Raw genomic sequence first — 20,026 nt, forward strand, 5'->3', positions numbered from 1 at the left:
AGTGGTAACCACTGTATGTGAATACATGAATGGGCCAGACCTGCGCACTGGATTTGTAATGCTTCTGTGCTTTGATTACCTGCTGTGAAACAACATGACACTTATCCATTTAAAATCAACATTAGTTCTTCTGAGCTCAATATGGTCAAAGTAATACAAAACTAGTGTAATAAGTAACTTATTACTCTACACAGAGAGTAATATTGTCAAGTAAGTTATTACTTTCAAATGAAGGTAACTAGTAATATATAATAGATTACATTTTAAGAGTAACTTGCCCGACATTGGTGTTGTTCACCAATCATTAACTGGTATATGTCTAAATGGGACCATATCATTCCACACAATAGAATCAGTATAGTACTATGTAAAACGGTAGTGAGTGTGAAAATGAACACTTTGTCACACTTGTGTGTGAACCATGCTTTTACTGCAACTCCCATTATCTCCTCAATGGCTATTACAGTTCTTTACATCCCTAAAAAAAACAAAGGAGCAAAGGATTCAGCATTTTCATCTTTTGCATTTTATTTTTGCAAATAGGAAAATAGCATATCTGGTATTCAAAAAAACCCAAAAAACCTCAAAACAAATACAGCCTGTGTTCAACCAGATACACAGGCAGGAGAGAGACAGAGACAGACAGAGAGAGAGAGAGAGACAGAGACAGACAGATAGAGAGAGAGAGAGAGAGAGAGAGAGAGAAAGAGAGAGAAAGAGAAAGAGAATTGGATGATGATTAGGGAATACAGGTCTGGATGTAGGTCAGTAGAAGCAGCCTGGGGAGGCTCAGACACAAAGACAGCGCTGGTTCAGACAGATAAACACGTCTGCCCGTCTGTCTGCTTTGAATGTGTTTCTACATTACTAAGCATGGTTGGTTCTACAGAAGTGAAACCTAATGTATCCATAATGCTATGAGACAGGGATATGAGGAGGATTGCTGTGTAAATGACTGTGCACTGCTACATGCAGAAGTGCTCTACTTTTGAGTTTATCCAAAAGCACCAACGTTGCTCGAGCTAAATTAAGATTGCCGGTAGCCTACAGTTTGTAGTAGTGAATGTCTGCTGGTTCAACAGAGACAATCCAGCTATGTGAAGCTGTTAGTTATACTGTCTCTTTATGTGAAGCACTGGTAGGTTAACAAGCACCAATGTATTTAGAGCACAAACAAATGATAATAGTGACTGCACTGCATGGTGCAGTTTAACCTTCCTTATAAATCCTTTTTTTTTTGTTGTGTTTTTTTTGTTTTTTTGGCATTTTACGGTTCCAATACATGTTATGGAACTGCCGTAAGAGCACAATAACTGTTTCTCACTTTCCACTAACACAAGTGCACTTGAGACCAGCAGACTCAGCTTAATGGTTTGTGAATGGGTAGAGTGGGACTCCAAACCCCAAACCATAATCAGTCTGACATTCCACAGATTGATCACGCTACAATCAAACTCACATAACAGACCAAAAACCTCTCCAGAAACACGACTGAATAGCTTAATGCACTGATAGAAAATCCTCATTGATAAAAAAAAAAACATGTATATAAAGGCTACAAGCTGTACATGTTATCTTTGTCCTTTATGTTCAGTACACATTATATTGAGTATGCTAATACAGATGATTGAGTAGATGTTAGCTGCCTTTCCAGCTGTTCTATTAGCTTTTCTTGCTGCTATAACCAACAGAGAATTGTTTTACAGTAACTGCTACTGTAAAGACGAAAGAGCAGTGCTTCACATCACTTTTGCACCATTGAGCCAAGATATAACACACAGACAGAGTAGTTTTCTAGGCCATGTAAGTCGGCAGCACAATGATTTTCAAGAGAATTTCAGAGAACAAAGAGCTTATAAACTGTCACGCAGCGAGGGTGTCGTTTCCTCAAAGGGCCAGAACAGGGTTTTCTGGTTTGGCAACCCCCAGTTCAGAATCACAGTTAAATAAGAGCAGTCATGTGATAACAGTAGGATCAAGTGAGGTTGGTTTTGTGATATGGACAAAGGCATCAATAGAGATTACAGGAGCTGAGCAAAGGAATAAAGGGTCAAAACAGAGTGGATTAGGATTGAATGAATACAAAAAAAAGCCAGGACTGAATGCTTAAAACAGAAGTTTTTCTCAGTTTGGCCAAATTGTGAGCAAAGCCACAAGTTTAACAGTATCTCAGCATTTACTCCTAATACCAAGAGTCATAAGCTCCATTTTCACCAAGTAGTCCCACAGGGTTCAGCTCATTTCAGTTTGGTATGCATTTTTCCTGTTTCCACCGTGAAAAGTTGTGGATGGTAACAATGGAACAGTTTCTTACCGTCCCCATTTTTGGTCACCCCTCTATTGGGATACCTAGCACACAGATCTGGTATTATAAGGTGGAAATAGAAACTTTGTAGCCCATTGATTGGTCAATAGAGGTCACTCTTGCTCAGGGCTGAGTAGTAGTAGGTTTTGAAGCTCATGTAACCACTGTTCATACTGTGGCAGGTTTTACATACATTAGTAAAGCAGAACTATAAAATGAAAGGATGTTTTGCTGTCTCTAGCAGCAGCTGGAGACTGAGGAAAAAAAAAATTACTTAATTTACTGGGCCGACTGCCTGCAACTTTTAAGGTGGAACGTTTATTTGTAATGTTACTCAATTCTCCATTAGTTTTTATTGTCTCTCTTGGATGACATACACTTTAAGTAATGAGTGGATCTTCAAGCGTTTAAAAATATATATATTAATTTTGACCGGATTATGTTGACTTCGTATATTCTAATCCTCACCTGGAGAAAAGAAAGCATCATGGAGCATTGTTCCCGTGGGCTATGGCAACACTAAACCCCTGCACTTGCCTGAGAAGCACTCAATGCACAAAATGTTGTTCACAAAATGTTGGCGTGCAATCCCATTGGGGTGCAGACTTCCATCTGTGTCACTGGTGAAGAGGAAATACAGCGAGTGCGGGACAGTGCAGTGAGTGACAACAACCCTGCCCACATTTAAGAATACTGTTTGTGGTGGAAATGCTAAATGGACCTAGGGTCTGAAGGGTTACTTTTGGTTCTAAAGGTACCATACCAAACGTGTTTGGTGAAAATGGGGCTACAGCGTTCATTCAGAGTGAAATGTCACTCTAAAAATCTGCAAAGTATTGAGGAGATTCTGCAGCTTTAAGTCATAATTTCACCGCACAGCGATGGCTGTCACGCTCTGCCACGTGAACACAACCATATGATTAGAACACATAAAATAAACTTGGCACTAAATTTTCATTTTAACAATGTACAAAAACATTGGGAAGCTTTTTCTGTGTGGACCCTGAAGTTAGGCTTTGAGGAAGAAGGGCAATCACAAAAGAAGAAAGGGGCTTAAAGAATTACAGACACACGTGTTACTGGTTACCACCCCACTTCCAACAGCACCTGGAAGCTTGGTAACTGTGCTGCAACCAGTGGTTGCAAGAAGGGCCTCTTTGAGACTGACTGGTTATGTGTTTTGTCGTGTGTGTGTGTGTGTGTGTGTGTGTGTGTGTGTGTGTGTGTGTGTGTGTGTAGGCCAGGAAATCCATTGTCAGTGGATTTTTTCCTGAGGTGGCTGCTCAGTATAAGACAAGCTGCTCAGAAAGAACAGTAAAAGATGAACAGCAGGAGGGAAAGACAGGAAGGAAAAAATGAAGGGAAAACAGCAGCCAGCTCTCACTATTCTTCTGAAAGTTCTGCTTGTGAAGCACCAAAAGTCCTGAGGGAGACCCAGACCCCCCCCCATCAGAGCCAGGCCAGGCTGGGTGGGGGCAGGTCAGGGTTTAGGCCAGCTGAAGGTGTCACACAGTGGCTCTGATAATCCTGCTGGGCCTGGAGCTGCGGTGGACCTTCGTGTGTTTGGATAAGTGGTCACTGCGGGCAAACTTCTTCTCGCACAGTGAGCACTCATATGGCTTGATGCCAGAGTGAGAGCGGCGGTGACGAGACAGTTCATCAGATCGGGAGAACCTGGTGACACAAGAGCAGGCGGGTGAGGTAAGGGACACTGTACCAAGGACAGATAGTTTTTCCACATGAGCCCACTGGCTAATTTATCCATGTCCCCTACATGACCTAATCTGGTGTTCAAGGAACTAAGCTAGGAGCTCTAGGCCCACAGAGTGCATACTACTCTGGACCTGGTAAATAATACACACATTGTAGTAGACTTTTTTTAGCCTGTTTACACCTGGTATTAACGTGTATTTGGGCAGCTTAGCACTGGCGCACTGTGAGGGCGGGAACAGAGGGCTCGACAGGGACGGAGCACCTGCCACAGCAAGCAAACATGCCGTCTGTGGTCATTTTGACTTGACCAGTGGACTTCACTACAAGCCCATTGGCTGTTGTAAAAGGTGACGTGCTTTATGTTCTAAAACCAGCCATTGGCAATTTAACCAGCTGAGTTGCAGGTGACACCATCAGCTGGCTTGAATCAAGCTCAGACCGGCCAGTTCTAACCTCTGCAACACTCTAAAACGGTTTTGTCTCATCATGAATCATTAGTCTGAACTGGGTTAAATTTGTTCCTTGTTTCTTGCGTGTGAACTTGAAGTGGTTTGTTTAATCTTTTTGCTATTGTGTTCTTAGTCTGTTTGTTCTTTTATGTGAAATTCTTCATGCTGCTGTCTTGGCCAGGACTCCCTTGAAAAGAGATTCTGAATCTTAATGGGACTATTCCTGGTTAAACAAAGGTTAAATCTGGAGCTGCACAGTAATATTAGTCAATATTTGCTTTAAAATGAACTATTAGAATAGGCCAACATGCTTTTCTAAATTTGTACAATGAATGAATATTGCATACATTAAAAAGTATTGAATTTCATGTCTCCATCTGCTGGTGGGCCATCACAATAAGAGTATGCATGCATAATATGATGTTAATTCCACTACAGAAGAGACCTGATGATCACTAAAATTAGGTGGGAAAAAGTGGATATATCGATATTGGTATGGGATCAGTCAAATGATTTGTTACATACTGATAAATCAGATATCGGCAAAAATATCCAATATCGTGCATCCCTAGTTAAATGAAATGAAATAAACAAGCAGTAATAGTATGCAGCTAAAGATGGTTCTTTTTTTTCTTGGGGATGCAGCAATTTCAGCATTCTAAAGATATTTTTCAGGCATTTTTAAGCCTTTAATCGATAGGACAGATGAGCGTGAAGGGGGGAGAGAGAGGGAGTGATATGCAGCAAAGGGCCTCAGGCTGGAGTGGAACCTGGGCCACTGCGGCAACAGCCTTGTACATGGGGCGCCTGCTCTACCACTAACCAGGGTCTGCTGGGCAAGTACTTCTCAAATCTACTTGCCCCATCTAAATTCTTACCTGCCCTGCTTAAGAGGTTCTTTTTCTGGCTGTGTGGTGCATATTTTCGCTCATGACTTATATCTTACGTCAGCAGAGACGCTCAGCCAATGGAGGCAGCAGCACATAAAAAAGCAGCACACTGCAACTGGCCCCTCAGAGGACAGAAACAGGAGAGGAAATACACGATTACAAGCCTGGAATTAAGTCATTTTTAGGGCAAGGCCACTTTGGCCTTTGATAAATACAAATTTATTGGGGCATCACGGCCAAAATGTGGGGCACCAAAGCCAAAACCAATGGCGCAATAACAATATGTGCTAACTACATTGAATGAAGACAAAACAATATATGTGTTGAAAAACAGCACTGAGTTTATTAAAACTGGGTGTGCATGACTGGGGATATATCTCAGTTCTTGTTGTTTTGATTCATGTCCCTTATTTTTTAAGTCTTTGAAATCTCTTTATTCTGTTGTTATCTCCTAGTTATTAAGAAATTATTATTAGAAGAAGATTCTTTATTGTCCTTTCTCAGCACATTACACACATTTGACCTCTGCATTTGACCCATCCTACTGTATACACTAGGAGCAGTGGGCAGCCGCAGTGCAGCGTCCAGGGACCAACTCCAGTTCTTTTGCCAATGCCAGTGGTCAGGGTCACTGACAGGAGTATTCACCTAACATAGCCTACATATCTTTAATTATATAATTATTTATATGATTTATTTACATAAATCCCCAATATTTAATTTGCCTTTAAAAAAATCCTCTTCCTTCATTCATTCATTCATTCATTCATTCATCTTCTAACCGCTTCATCCTCTTGAGGGTCGCGGGGGGGCTGGAGCCTATCCCAGCTGACATCGGGCGAGAGGCAGGGTACACCCTGGACAGGTCGCCAGACTATCACAGGGCTGACACATAGAGACAGACAACCATTCACGCTCACATTCACACCTATGGACAATTTAGAGTTATCAATTAACCTAGTCCCCAATCTGCATGTCTTTGGACTGTGGGAGGAAGCCGGAGTGCCCGGAGAGAACCCACGCTGACACGGGGAAAACATGCAAACTCCGCACAGAAGGGCTCCCATGCCCGGGATCGAACCGGCAACCCTCTTGCTGTGAGGCGACAGTGCTAACCACCACACCACCGTGCCGCCCCTTCATTTAATTTGACAATGTTAATTGTATTGTATTATATGTATTAATTCTCTACAGGATCTTGTATGTTCTTTAATGTGTGTTCAATTTATTAAAAGAAAAAACAAACAAACAAAAAAACGTTTTGGTGAACCCTGCAGCAAAGTGAACCCTCTTCCTCAGAGAGGATCTTTGCCTCCCAGTTTGTTCCTGGCGGCAGAGCAGAGTGAACCGTCTTCCTTCACAGAGGATCTTTATCCCATGAGAGCAGGCAGTGTAAACAACTTTCGCTGGTGATTTGACAGTCACTAAAAGCACATTATGACCCTTTGTAAAAGTTTCTGTGTGGTACCTGTGTTGTACACGAGCTAACGTTAGCAGCTAAGGACTGAGAGGCTGTCCAGTATGTGTGTGTGTGTGTGTCTGTCTGAGGAGTGTCAGTACATCAACTTGTTAGCCGTAGCCTTGCTGTTTGGCATGTTAATGTTAAAAAAAACACAGGACATGCTACACTGGCCGTAAAGGTAGGAGGGGGATTACAGCACTGGCCATTTGGCCGTGGTATAATTCCTGCCCTGCGATTAGAAAAAAAAAATAATAAAAATTTGAGTCGGTGCTGCTTGCCTGATTGGGCATGTCTGCACAGGGTCTGCTGGCCCGCCGGCTATTAGTACTTGCCCCAGGCATTCGGGCAACCGTTAATGTCGGATCCTGCTAAGCCACCGACGCCCCGAGCAATTTCAGCATTCTGACACAAAGAAAATAATACTAACAAGAACTCATTAGTCAATGAGCTAAATGACAGAAAATTGATCAATAACAATTTTGATTTCTGAGCAATTTATTTGGTCATTTATCAAGCAAAGAGGCCAAAATATCAACATTTCAGCTACAAACGTGAGTTTTCTCAGCTTTTCTGTTCCATATCATTGTAAACTGAATATCTTTGTATTGACTGCCACTCATGCAAACAGGAAGTGTTCAGCCTATCATTGGCACTCTGCCACTAGCAGAGTCTTCTGGCACAAGTTTACTCCATCTCAATTTTTGGCGCAACTCAATGCAGCATCTTCCAGTAAGGCATTTGTCATAAAAAGTTGTGCAGTGTTTTCATATCTGCCAACCCTTCAAACTCATGGATGTGTCACTTCAACTGGACTTCATGGATCATGTGTCATCATCTCATTAATACCTAAAGCAACCTGCCCCTCCAATGCAGCCCCTTGCATCAACCACTGGAGGAATCTCCATAAAAGCACGTAATCATAAGTGCTATATCGTAGGCAACTGGACTTGCTTGCGTTTTTCAAAGACGTTTTGCCTCTCATTCAAGAAGCTTCATCATGGTATGGCATGGTAGTCCCAAATTCACTGCTCTGCTTAGCCACACAGCCACATCACTGAGGAGTGATCCCAGCAGTGGCTACAAAAAGAAGGTAATAGACTATCTACAAAAACTGGAAAAGGAAAGTCATTGACAGACCACTGTATTATTGACTCTACCCTGCTGGGACCATCCCATGCATCTATGGACTCCCGAAGATACACAAGGAAGGAGCACCACTAAAACCCATCATCAGCAGCGTCAACTCAGTCACGTACAACATCTCTAAACACCTAGCTATAATCCTAGCTCCCCTGGTTGGTAACAATCCACACCATGTAAGGAACTCTGAGGATTTTACCAACAAGACCAGAGAGATAACACTGGACTCTGACGAAACTATGGTATCATACGATGTCACGTCACTTTTCACTTGCATTCCCATTAAAGAAGCAGTTAAAACAGTGAGGAAATGTCTGCTACAAGACAGCTCCCTTCCCAACAGGACCATCTTCACCCCAGACCACATTTATGACCTGCTGGATCTCTGTTTGACCACCACCTACTTCAAGTACAGCGAGGGTTTCTACTGACAAAAGCATGGCTGTGCTATAGGCCCACTGGTATCCCCTATAGTGGCCAATCTTTACATGCAGTGTTTCTCGTACCATTATATTAGCCCTCCCCAATGACCACCTCGCCCCCCCTTGAAGGTTCAAGTTAATTTTATTTATTTGTATTTTCTATATAGCAACAGATCACAACAGAAGTCATGCATGGTTACCTTTCCTAAAAAACAGGTCTATATCTTGTCCTTTTATTAAACAAACTAAATAACCTGATATTATTTATCTTATTTACACCACGGCATGTCGTTTCTGTCTCTACATGGTTGCGCACTTAGAATTCTCCTCTGCTCTTTGTATCGCACACGGCGGAGTTCTGCCCACCCACCCACACGGCACGCACACGTACACACACGCGCACGCGCCTATGCGCGCACACACACACACACACACACACACACACACACACACACACACACACACACACACACAGGTGAGCACACCAGAGCGTTGCTCGTGCCGCATTTTCCTGACAGAACCCAACCCGAGTCCGAGACAATTATAACCAAGCCCTGCCCAAACCCGCAGCACGGCACATTGAGTTTGTGTACAACTCAGTTCAGTCTGTGTTGCATTCAGGCGTTGTCACGTGAATAACAAATTCCAGCACTTGAATAGGCCATAGCACAGCACAGCACCCCCCTGACATGGAAGATGTGGAGAAGCCTTCACGGAACACATTAATGCAGTGGACCCCAACATCAAATTCACTTGGGAGGATGTCAGAGGAGACAGTCTTAGACTGTGCAGTACACACTGAAGAGGACAGGAACCTAAACTTTGAGATGTACAGAAAACCTACACACACGGACCAATACCTGCTGTTTGACTCTCACCACAAATTGGAGCAGTTGGGAGTAGAGTTGTACCGATAACGATACCGGAAATGCCTCCGATACTGCCTAAAATTTTGTTTTGCTTCAGAAAAGCAGATCTGAAGCTCCACTCGTTGCTCCGCTCGCCCCTCTCTCTCTCTCTCTGTCTCTCCCTCTCTGACAACAGCAGCCCCTCCCCCTCTCATGCACCCGCTGCAGTCACACACTGAAGATGAGCGACATGCAAGAGGGAGAAATGGTAAAGGAGGATTTATGCCTGGTACACACTACACGACTTTTCTGCCTGTTCTGAAAGTCATTATGTCACATTACACGATTGTGGAGTCAGCCAACAGACATGACACACGACATGATGGTCCACACCAATTATCCCGTCGTCTTTCACGACGTGTGTGATGTCATCGGGTTATTCTTGTCATATTTTTATTACTTTTACTATTATTTCAGTCACTGTGTCTGTTCATGTGCCAGCTGACATGTTGTTGCAGTCACCTAAAAAGCGCCAGCAGATGGCAGAAGCTTCATTTGAAACACCGTACTTAAACATAAGTCACTGATTTCTCCACAAGAAGTTCCTACAAATATTTCAAAATAAAAGCCTATCTAGAAAATGGATGAATTCTCTCAGCCGAGGTTATAAGGGACTTTTAATTTGAAACAAATTCAGGAAGTGTTGAGTTTAAAATGACAGCGCCATGTATTAACTTTATCAAGGCAATGGAAGCGGATAAAAGGTAAAAATATAACGATACAGAGGGAATGATAAATAATGGCCCTTTTATAATGTAGTCTGTTTTAAATGAAGTTGTAGCCTCTGCAGTTGTGGTGAGTAAAAGCCCCGCCACTATTTTTTCATTTTCTTACTTTAAGTCATCTGGTGAAAATTCTTGTATTTTTTAATATGGCAATATATATTGCAAAAAAAAAATATCGCAATGTCAGTTTTTTCCAATATCGTGCAGCCCTACATTCTACTGTAGCCTTTAAAATGTGTTTTTACCAAATTGTGTGGCTGCACTTTAACCTGTGTCTTGATCTGTGTCAACACTGGATAATAATAATATAAATAAGTTTTATGGCATTCATTCTACTATTATGTATTTATTTTGCGCTGGTATTGGATCGGTACTTGGTATCAGCAGATATCTAAAGTTTAGGGATCGGAATCGGTATCGGGAAGGAAAAAGTGGTATCGGTACATCATGTTTTCAGCCCAATGATTCAGGACACTGAATCACTGGGCTGAAAACATGCCCAGGACAGAGGGGAAGGTGAAGGAACAGAAACACATCAGGGAAGCACTTAAAACCTGCCTTTACAAAAACCTCTAAAAGACCCAGAGCAGACAGAAGAAGTGACACAAAAACATAACAACATTGTCATTCCTTATGTCGCAGGTGTATCTGAGAAACTCAGGAGGATTTTTGACAAACACCACCTCCCTGTACACTTTAAACCCAGTAACACACTGAGACAGAAACCCACACATTAGCAGAGTAATGTAGTGTGTACAGTTCAGTGAAGCCAGGAATGCACAGATGTATACATTGGTGACACAAAACAACCACTCCACAGGCGCATGGCATAGCACAGGAGAGCCAGCTCGTCAGGTTAAGACTCAGCTGTCCGCTTACATCTAAAAGGAGAGGGGACACTCTTTCGAGGACTGCAATGTGCACATCTTGGCCAGGGAAGAAAGGTGGTTTGAAAGAGTAAAAGAAACCATCTACGTCAAGTCGGAATGACCATCATTAAACAGAGGGGGTAGCCTACGACACCACTTATCACCCACCTACAATGCAGGGATCCCTCCCCAGACGACTTCACACTAGGGCATTAACGACTTTGATTTTTTTCAGGTCGACTTATCTGTCAATAAAGTCTAAGTTGAGTCAACAAGTCATTTGATGATGTCATCACATTGACATGGCGGAGGAAAGTGAAGTATCTCCACACACATGTGATGTGTGTCTGTCAAGGCCCGAATATACTCGGGCGGAACGTAGGCGGAACGGACTCTGCCGAGGTCTGCGCCGACTCAAAGCGGACGTCCGCATGCCCTGTGCACGCAAAGCTCAGATTTTACGACCGTGCTGACTCCACTCCACGCACCAGTGACTGCTCGGCATGTATTTTTCACATTGCGGGGATTTTTCACGGACATTTTTACAGGAAACTACAATGCAGAAGTACGCTTGACTATGAAAGCCTGAATGACTGCGGACATTCCTCGCAGAGTCTGCTCCGCTTATAGTACGCCTGAGTATGTCCAGGATAAAGTATCACCGTAAGCCAATCAGAGGCAGCGATTGCATTCCGTACACAAGCACACACAGAGAGAGAGAGAGAGAGAGAGAGAGAGAGAGGGAGGGAAAAAACACACTACTTGTCGACTCCTCCCGGGGGGTGTCGACTTGCGCCACCGATGTCGACACGTTGACAAATAGACATTTCTGTTAATGCCCTACTTCACACTAGTTCATCCCGGGTCCCACCTGACCCTAACGACTCACCTGATGGTCAGTTGGGTCAACGACTCACACTGTGGCCTTAACAACTCTGAAACTAAGAGCTCACATGTGACCCCTACGATTCTGCTACACACACACAGGGTTTAAAGCCTGCAACTCCGTACCAGTCATTTAGAACTGAAGAAGCTTCTCGTATGAGAGGCGAAACGTCTTCAAGAAACGCAAGCAAGTCCAGTTGCCTACAATATAGCACTTATGACTCCATAAAACATGGTGTATTCCTTTAATCTTAAAGCTAATTTATACTTCTGTGTTGAATCGATGCTGTAGCTACGATGTAGGCTCCACGTCGACGTAGAGTCTATGCTGTAACCTAGCCGTAGCCTGACGTCCACCTCCCCAGAATTGTAATTATGCGTCGCAGTGACGCAGACATCCTGTCTGTTTCTGTATACTGACACCTATTCCCTCAGTGAAAAGAAGCTTGTATTTACTTTAGTTCACAGATAAGAAACAATAAATTGTGGAGACAGTAAAGCCTCAACTAAAATACAGTGGTCTGAAAAAGTTAGGCATCCCTCTGAGACTGCATAATAATTTACTCTGTCTTCACAGAAAACGATCACAGTGGCATGCCATTCATTTTCTAAAAACGGCTAAGTACTGGGCTATTTTCCAGACAAAGATTTTTAGTGTAGCAATATTAAGTTGTATGAAATTAAATCAGATATGAAAAATAGGCTGTGCCAAAATTTGGGCACCCTTGTCATTTTGTTTATTTGAATACCTGTAACTACTTAGCACTGCTTAACTGGAACACAAAATTGGTTTGGTGAGCTCATTAAGCCTTGAACTTCATAGACAGGTGCATCCAATCATGAGGAAAGGTATTTAAGGTGGCCAATTGCAAGTTGTTATTCTCTTTGAGTCTCCTCTGAAGAGTGGCAACATGTGGGCCTCAAAACAACTCTCAAATGACCTGAAAACAAAGATTGTTCAACATTGTGGTTTAGGGGAAGGCTACAAAAAGCTATCTCAGAGTTTTCAGCTGTCAGTTTCCACTGTGAGGAACATAGTGAGGAAATGGAGGACCACAGACACAGTTCGTGTTAAGGCCAGAAGTGGCAGGCCAAGAAAAATATCAGAGAGGCAAAGGATGGTGAGAACGGTCAAAGACAACCCACAGACCACCTCCAAAGACTTACAACATCATCTTGCTGCAGATGGTGTCACTGTGCATCATTCAACAATTCAGCGCACTTTGCACAGGGAGAAGCTGTATGGGAGAGAGTGATGCGGAAGAAGCCTTTTCTGCACACACGCCACAGACAGAGTCGCTTGAGGTATGCAAATTTGGACAAGCCAGCTTCATTTTGGAATAAGGTGCTGTGGACTGATGAAACAAAGAGTTATTTGGTCATAACAAGCGGTGTTATGCATGCCGGCGAAAGGACACAGCATTCAAAGAAAAACACTTGCTACCCACAGTAAAATTTGGTGGAGGTTCCATCATGCTGTGGGGCTGTGTGGCCAGTGCTGGTACTGGGAATCTTGTTAAAGTTGAGGGTCGTATGGATTCCACTCAATATCAGCAGATTCTTGAGAATAACGTTCAAGAATCAGTCACAAAGTTGAAGTTACGCCGGGGCTGGATATTTCAACAAAGTCTACTCAGGCATTCATGCAGAGGAACAAGTACAATGTTCTGGAATGGCCATCCCAGTCCCCAGACCTGAATATCATTGAAAATCTGTGGGATGATTTGAAGTGGGCTGTCCATGCTCCGCAACCATCAAATCTAACTGAACTGGAGATGTTTTGTAAGGAGGAATGGTCCAAAATACCTTCATCCAGAATCCAGACACTCATTAGAGGCTATAGGAGACTTCTAGAGGCTGTTATTTTTGCAAAAGGAGGCTCTACTAAATATTGATGTGATTTTTCTGTTGCCCAAATTTATGCACCTGTCTAATTTTGTTTTGATGCATATTGCACATTTTCTGTTAATCCAATAAACCTCATTTCACTACTGAAATATTACTGTGTTCATCAGTTATTTGATAGATCAAAATGAAATTGCTGATCCAAACACCCAATGATTTATAAATGAAAATAATGGAAATTGTCAGGGGTGCCCAAAATTTTTCATACAACTGTAGCATTATAAGTCTTGTGTGTGATTTATCTGTAAGGGATTTATCCTGGCTTCATATAAGCAGAGGAAATCTCTGCTCGTTGCTAGGCTAATTTATATGATGTAAAATGCCATAGGCTAGTGCTAGTAACGTTAGTATGTTGTATTTGTGGGGAAAATGTGTCCAGATAAAAACAGGTGTTTGTCTGTCAATGCTGCGATTTATAGTGAAGCCAATTTGCGTACTTGTGTTTGAAATTGTCTCTATTAAGCCATATTTAATGTGTTTTGAATCAACTAAACTTTATAGCACTTAACAGAAACCTCCACCGCCATCTAGCATTTTGGGGGTGTAACTGCAGAGTGACACAGACACACCACCTCAGAAGTAAAAATGCTCACAACATCAAAGGCGACATGCATAGGCTACGTGCATAGGGTCTACGCACAACCATAAATTGCGTGTTAGTCTTACACTTCATATTTACTTTATAGGGTGAGGAACTATATTTGGTAATTTCCGCACACATTACATATGGCGCCCATCCCGTGCCTCAGTGAGGTCAAGTAGCATATGGTCTTCACCCAGCCAATCAGCAAAGATTAACCTACATCACAGAACATGTGAATGTAGCATTTGACAAATCAGCAGAGACCTGGACCACATCCAACTTGCTGTTTTTTCTGAAGTCGGAAAAAGACGATCATGCGGCTCTGCTCCCTCTGCAATTGTGGTCAAAACATCAAAACTAACCATGATAAGTTGATGAAACCCACACATTTTATGGTTGAATAGTTGTGCTAAGTGATTACATATGTGTTGTTTGTGGAGGACTTAGTGAAATGAGTGAAATTATGGCATGAAAAATGGGGGCACCATATTTGATCATTCACCTAAAAACTAGAGTTAATATGGAATGTCCATATTTGGACATATACCCAGTGTTTCCGCTACATTCATTTAGCAACGCCGCTGCTGCTCCTTCAAAACATTTATTTAGCAAATGCACCACCTTATAACAGTTGTTTTATTGCATGTGTTTAATTTTGAGCAAGTGCCTGCTCGGATATTTCATGTCAAGAGGAGGGAGACTGTTGTCGTGCCAGCCCACCCTGCCATCAGTGATGATGACGAGGAGCCTGACCACCAGTGTTGATGTCCCTAAGTCTGTCACCGCAGCCACACCCCAAATGAGGCTGCAAGTACTGCAGCAGGATAGGCAACATTCTCAGGTCAAACGTGGTCTGAAGGGTCTGCAAGGTCCATCTCTGCATGAACAGTGAGCGTAACTGCTTTATCGTGAAGAAGTGGCCTGCCTCCAAAGTGATAATGTGTATGTTGACAGGTGCCTGAATCAGCACCATGTAATATTCTAAAAATTATGTTTTAATGTTTTACAACACATGTTAATTTCACCTTATATGTGTATTTCTTGTATTTTTTATATATACACTTCTTGAATTTTTTTTTTTTACCACTTTAGGGCAAGGAACCAAATACGTAACTTCGCTGACCTTGATTTTCAACATGAAAATGAAAAATTTTTAAAAAATGTCACAAAAGCAAAAAAGTCTTGTTATGTCCTCCAATAACACTCTGGGGTTGAAATTTTGAATTTCAAAGTAATGCAACCCGATAAAGGGTTAATGCTACTACAGAACACATCATGCCACATACCTCCATCCACACTCAGGCCAGCTACATGTGTAGGGCTTCTCTCCTGTATGCCGGCGGAAGTGAGCTTTCAGATGGCTGCTTTTGGTGTACATCTTCCCACAGCCTGGGTGGGAGCACTTATGGACCCTCTCTGTAGGTGGCAGTCTGGTCATCCGGGGGGCCACGGCCTTAAGCAGACCATTGCCCTGGCCCCCAACCCCAGTCATGCCTGTGATCTCTAGAGTCCTCATAGTGATGGGCAGAGGGGCGATCTTCACGTACTTCTGATCAGCTGACTTGGTATCTCCACTGTTTAGTGATAACAGAGTGGTGGGAGTGGAGGGCACCTGTGGGGCAAGCAGGGTGACATTTTGTCCTGTTGCACCCTGGAGCCCCATGACCACATGAGTGAGCCAAATGCCACTTGGCGCCCCAGGTGAAGAGCCTGCTGAGGCTGAGGGCTGGGCCAGAGGTAGGGGCTGGAGCTGGAGAACCAGTGGACCCCCCAGGAGCACTGGTGGGGTTAAGGTGGAGGGTGGGGAGTTCATTTGGCCAGAAGGATAAAGGTCAGCTGGGCTGTGGCTCTTTTGATCTTTCTGAGGGGTGTTTGAGCTTGAAGTGCAGTGAGAGGCACTAGTCCCTATGTCACTGCAAGTCTCTAAGGAAGCAGCCGGGGGTGCAGTGGAGGATGGAGATTCACTGCATGGAAGAGGGGAGGCCTCTTCTTTTGGAGTCAGCAGCCCCTCTTTGACCAGTTCCATTTTTTCCCTCAAGAACTCCTCTATGTCCTCCAGGGTCGGGGAGAACGGGGAAGAGGGATGGAAAGGGAATTCTGGCAGTTTAGGATCCTGACTCGCAGGCTCCTCTTCTCCCTCTGTTCCTAAAAAAATATGCAGACTCGTCTCCTCATCTTCTTCTTCATCCTCCTCTTCCTCCTCTCCAGGGCTAGAGCTGTGCACAGCCCCCACCTCCCCAGTTTCGGGGCTGTTGCAGGAGGCTGAACTGCCCCCTTCGCTGTGGGCGCCATCTCCTAGGCCAAGGGAGAACAGGCTGCTGCTATCCCTAAACAGGTCATTCTCCAAAATCAGCGTTCTGCTGCTGAGAGACACCATTGATCCAGGCCAAACGCACAGGAGAGGATGTTCAGGAAACACTATCCAGGAGTGGGATAACAAAAAACCTGCAAAGGAAACAGTGAGATTGGATTTTATTACTCAGCAAAAAGTTAAAAGGTGAATGAAGAGCTATTTACATCACCACCTGACTTTTACACATTAACATTACCTTTGGTTACAAAGAACATATTTAAGAAATCATTTATTCCACAGGCCGCTGATTCGCTAGTTTCTTATAGACATAATTTTAATCTCATTTTTTGCTACCTAATTTTTGTACATTGTATTTTATTACTTGCCAGATACGCAAAACACAATGTTCTACTTTGATAGACAATAAAGTTTAAAGTATAAACAAGGGCTAGGTGATATGGTTGAAATTACAACTTGGGCAATACACATACAATGCAATTATAATACAGCAAGTGTTGACAATCACATACAAAATTACCATGTCGATGCTCAATGCAGTTAACAGTATTTTGCTGTTATATGTTACAAAACCAACTCTTCACGCATGTAAAAAAAAACAAACAAAAAAAAAAAACGTGAGATAAATGTACTTGTTTGGGGGCCCCATGGCAAAAGTTTGCTGCTGGGCCCCTCGTGAGCCACATTTATGTACCCCATCAGCTCTGAGTTCACATTAAGTCTTCTGCAACGTCTGCTCCACAAAGCAATTGATTTATCGTCACCTTAGAATTATACGGTCCTATCTGAACATTGTCAGAATTGAGTTATTTATATATTCTTTCTCTGTGACAACTTATTAGCACAGTATGAGGTCTTTTTTTTAAGTTATATTCATTCATTTTTTACTTCTTAAGAAACAAAAAGTTTCATATCATTTATGCTATTTGGAATGCAGAACCTCAATATCTCAAATCTCCTCAGAATGCAGATAGAACCTTATAATTCTAAGGTGGCGATATGGTGAACTTAGCCCCAACCTCTTGGGGCTTGTGGCCCCAAGAGGTTGGGGCCCTGGGGCAACTGGCCATTTTGCCAGTTTTGCCTTGTTGGTAATGAAACCTTTAACCAGATCTATCTACCTAGTGTTGCAGCCGACCATTTCATTTTCAGAATCAGCATGTGGTTTATTGCCAAGAATTAGCTTGGGTGTATTGGTGCATAACATAAACATAATAGGAGATAATGACATTACGATCAAGTCTTGAAAAACATCAAGAAACCTAAATACCAGGACTGTTAGCATTAATGCATTAATTACGATGCAATTAAAATACAATTAAAAAGGGTGTGTTTTTTTAAATAGTGTTTACTGTGTACTGCTAATTTGTCCCTTCGATGGACCCTTACTTTTAGTCAAGCTGCTGGAGCAGCTTTCTGCTACCACAGTAATGAAAAATACCAGCGCTTTTGAATGGCCCCTTTCACTCCCTAACAGCTTAGTTGACAAGAGGAAAGTAATATGCACCTTAATTCAAATGGAATTAAAATATCATCAAAGTATTTAGAGTTTGCTGAGCACACAGATGCAGCCACAGATGTCAGTGGGCAACTGCGTCACCAAAGATGTCAGAGTACTATTTTGGAGTGTCCAAATCTGCTCAGACCTGTGGATGAAACTAAATCGAAGGTGTTAACTACAGCGCTGCTAAATGGCTGGAATCTGACTGGAGACCAGTCAACACTGTGGAACACCTGGGTGTGAGGGACGTCTTCATGTTGGCATGTTGACATGGTTTCAGGACCACACTGTTTTAGCAGTGCAGCACTGATCTGAAAGAAATAAATCTAAAAGTCAAGATCATAAAATACATTTCATTGATTTCAATTAATCCCCAGTCAAGACACTAGAGTTACTTTACCTTGTTAAAATGGACTTCAAAACTGTTTTTAAATGCAAAATCGTGAAAGTGACTGAAAATGTGATTAATTGCGATTAGGCTAACTATTGAAATTCAGCAATTAATTGGGATTAAACAAATTTATCATTTGACAGACCTAGTAAGTACAGAATAAAATAAAATTCTATTTAAAAACTATTAAAATACCATCAAAATTAGGGATGCACGATATTGGATGTGTTGCCGATATGCCAATATATAACAAATTATTAGGTCTATAACCAATACCGATATTGATATATCCACTTTTTCCCCACCTAATTTTAGTGACCATCAAGTCGCTGTAGTGGAATTAATTAACATGATATTATGCATGCTTACTCTGATCATGATGGGCCACCAGCAGATGAACACATGAAATAGAAAGCTTTTAAATGTATGTAATATTCATTCATTGTGCAAAATAAGAAAAAGCATGTTGGCTGGTTCTGGTAGTTCATTTTAAAGCCAATATAAGCCAATACCTATGATGCACTGATCTTATCGTGTGTCACAAATTAAAAAGTATGAACAATATGTAACTAAGACAAAATGAAAAAGCTGTGCAGGTTTTAATGGTGGTTTGTGCATTAGATTTGACATAAAATATCCCATCTTTAAAAGTTGTTATCAAATATAAGGAATATTCCTAAACCTTCTACAATTACCTTTATTTTTTCAAGGCCATCTTCACCTGTGGGCCACAATAAACTTTAAAATTTTCTAGCACTGGTCTGACTATATTTATATGCACACAAAGTGAGGCAGCATTGTATTAACAGGATATGAGAAATGAAATGGAAAATTCTTTGATTATGCAAATTCCAAGTTCATTAAAAATGGACCTGTAGTTACAGTGTATCTGACCCCTACCTTGTCGCAGACATTCTATTTAAAACAGAGTCCGAACGGACAGGCTTACAGCGGTGACAAAGTGCCCGTTAGCCTGTGTGCAGGCTGTTTGTTGCTGCTGTCAGACGGTCAGGCACATGTTGCAGCAGGGCCTCATACTTTACACAATGCACGAACAAGGCGCTGGGTAAACACGGCCCGCACTGACGCGCCCATTACCGTGTGGCGAGGAAAACGGACCGTGTTGCTCAGGGCTCGCTCGAAAGCAGACAAAAATGTGCTCGGGCTATTTGTAAAGCAGAAGCGGTCGGCAACATCGCAATCCGCCTGAATGCGACTGCGCCCGCAGAGGAATCCACGAGTCTCAAGTTCGGCTGGGTCAAAATTTGTTCTATTTATACTCCTACGTGTCTCCGGATGAACCGAGCGCGACCATCCCGGACATTCGGCTTGACCTACCGTGTGTGGTTCGGAGGAGGCTCGGTAAGGAGATGCGGCGCCGTCGATGGCTCTAGTGTTCTCCTGTTCTCTTTTCCTCCGTCGTGTTATTGTCGTAGCACACTCACATCCCGTCCTTGCCACGGGTCCATGTTGGCATTCCTTTTCCCAGCGTCACGTGACAGCATTGCTGCACAACTCGGAGGCACGGGTCCTATTCCGCGTCTCTGATTGGCTGAGCGCGGCGGAG

General features: G+C 42.7%; 1 protein-coding gene across 3 annotated transcripts; it reads right to left on the reverse strand.

Annotated features, from left to right (window-relative positions):
- Positions 1–562: 562 nt before the first annotated feature.
- On the reverse strand, positions 563–19,954 carry si:ch211-117k10.3 (Krueppel-like factor 15). 3 transcript variants are annotated; one of them, XM_049571456.1, is made up of 3 exons: positions 19,798–19,954; positions 15,543–16,701; positions 563–3,979 (listed from the first exon to the last, which is right to left on the reverse strand). In XM_049571456.1, the coding sequence occupies exons 2-3, from the start codon at positions 16,631–16,633 to the stop codon at positions 3,811–3,813; spliced, it is 1,260 nt and encodes a 419-aa protein (XP_049427413.1). In that variant the 5' UTR covers positions 16,634–16,701; positions 19,798–19,954; the 3' UTR covers positions 563–3,810. The 3 variants fall into 3 exon arrangements, with proteins under 3 accessions (XP_049427413.1, XP_049427431.1, XP_049427421.1); XM_049571474.1 differs by lacking the exon at positions 19,798–19,954 and adding an exon at positions 19,558–19,661; XM_049571464.1 differs by lacking the exon at positions 19,798–19,954 and adding an exon at positions 19,360–19,661.
- Between the last annotated feature and the right edge of the window lie 72 nt (positions 19,955–20,026).

This window comes from Epinephelus fuscoguttatus, linkage group LG1 (assembly GCF_011397635.1).
Source record: "Epinephelus fuscoguttatus linkage group LG1, E.fuscoguttatus.final_Chr_v1".
Lineage (NCBI taxonomy): Eukaryota > Metazoa > Chordata > Actinopteri > Perciformes > Serranidae > Epinephelus > Epinephelus fuscoguttatus.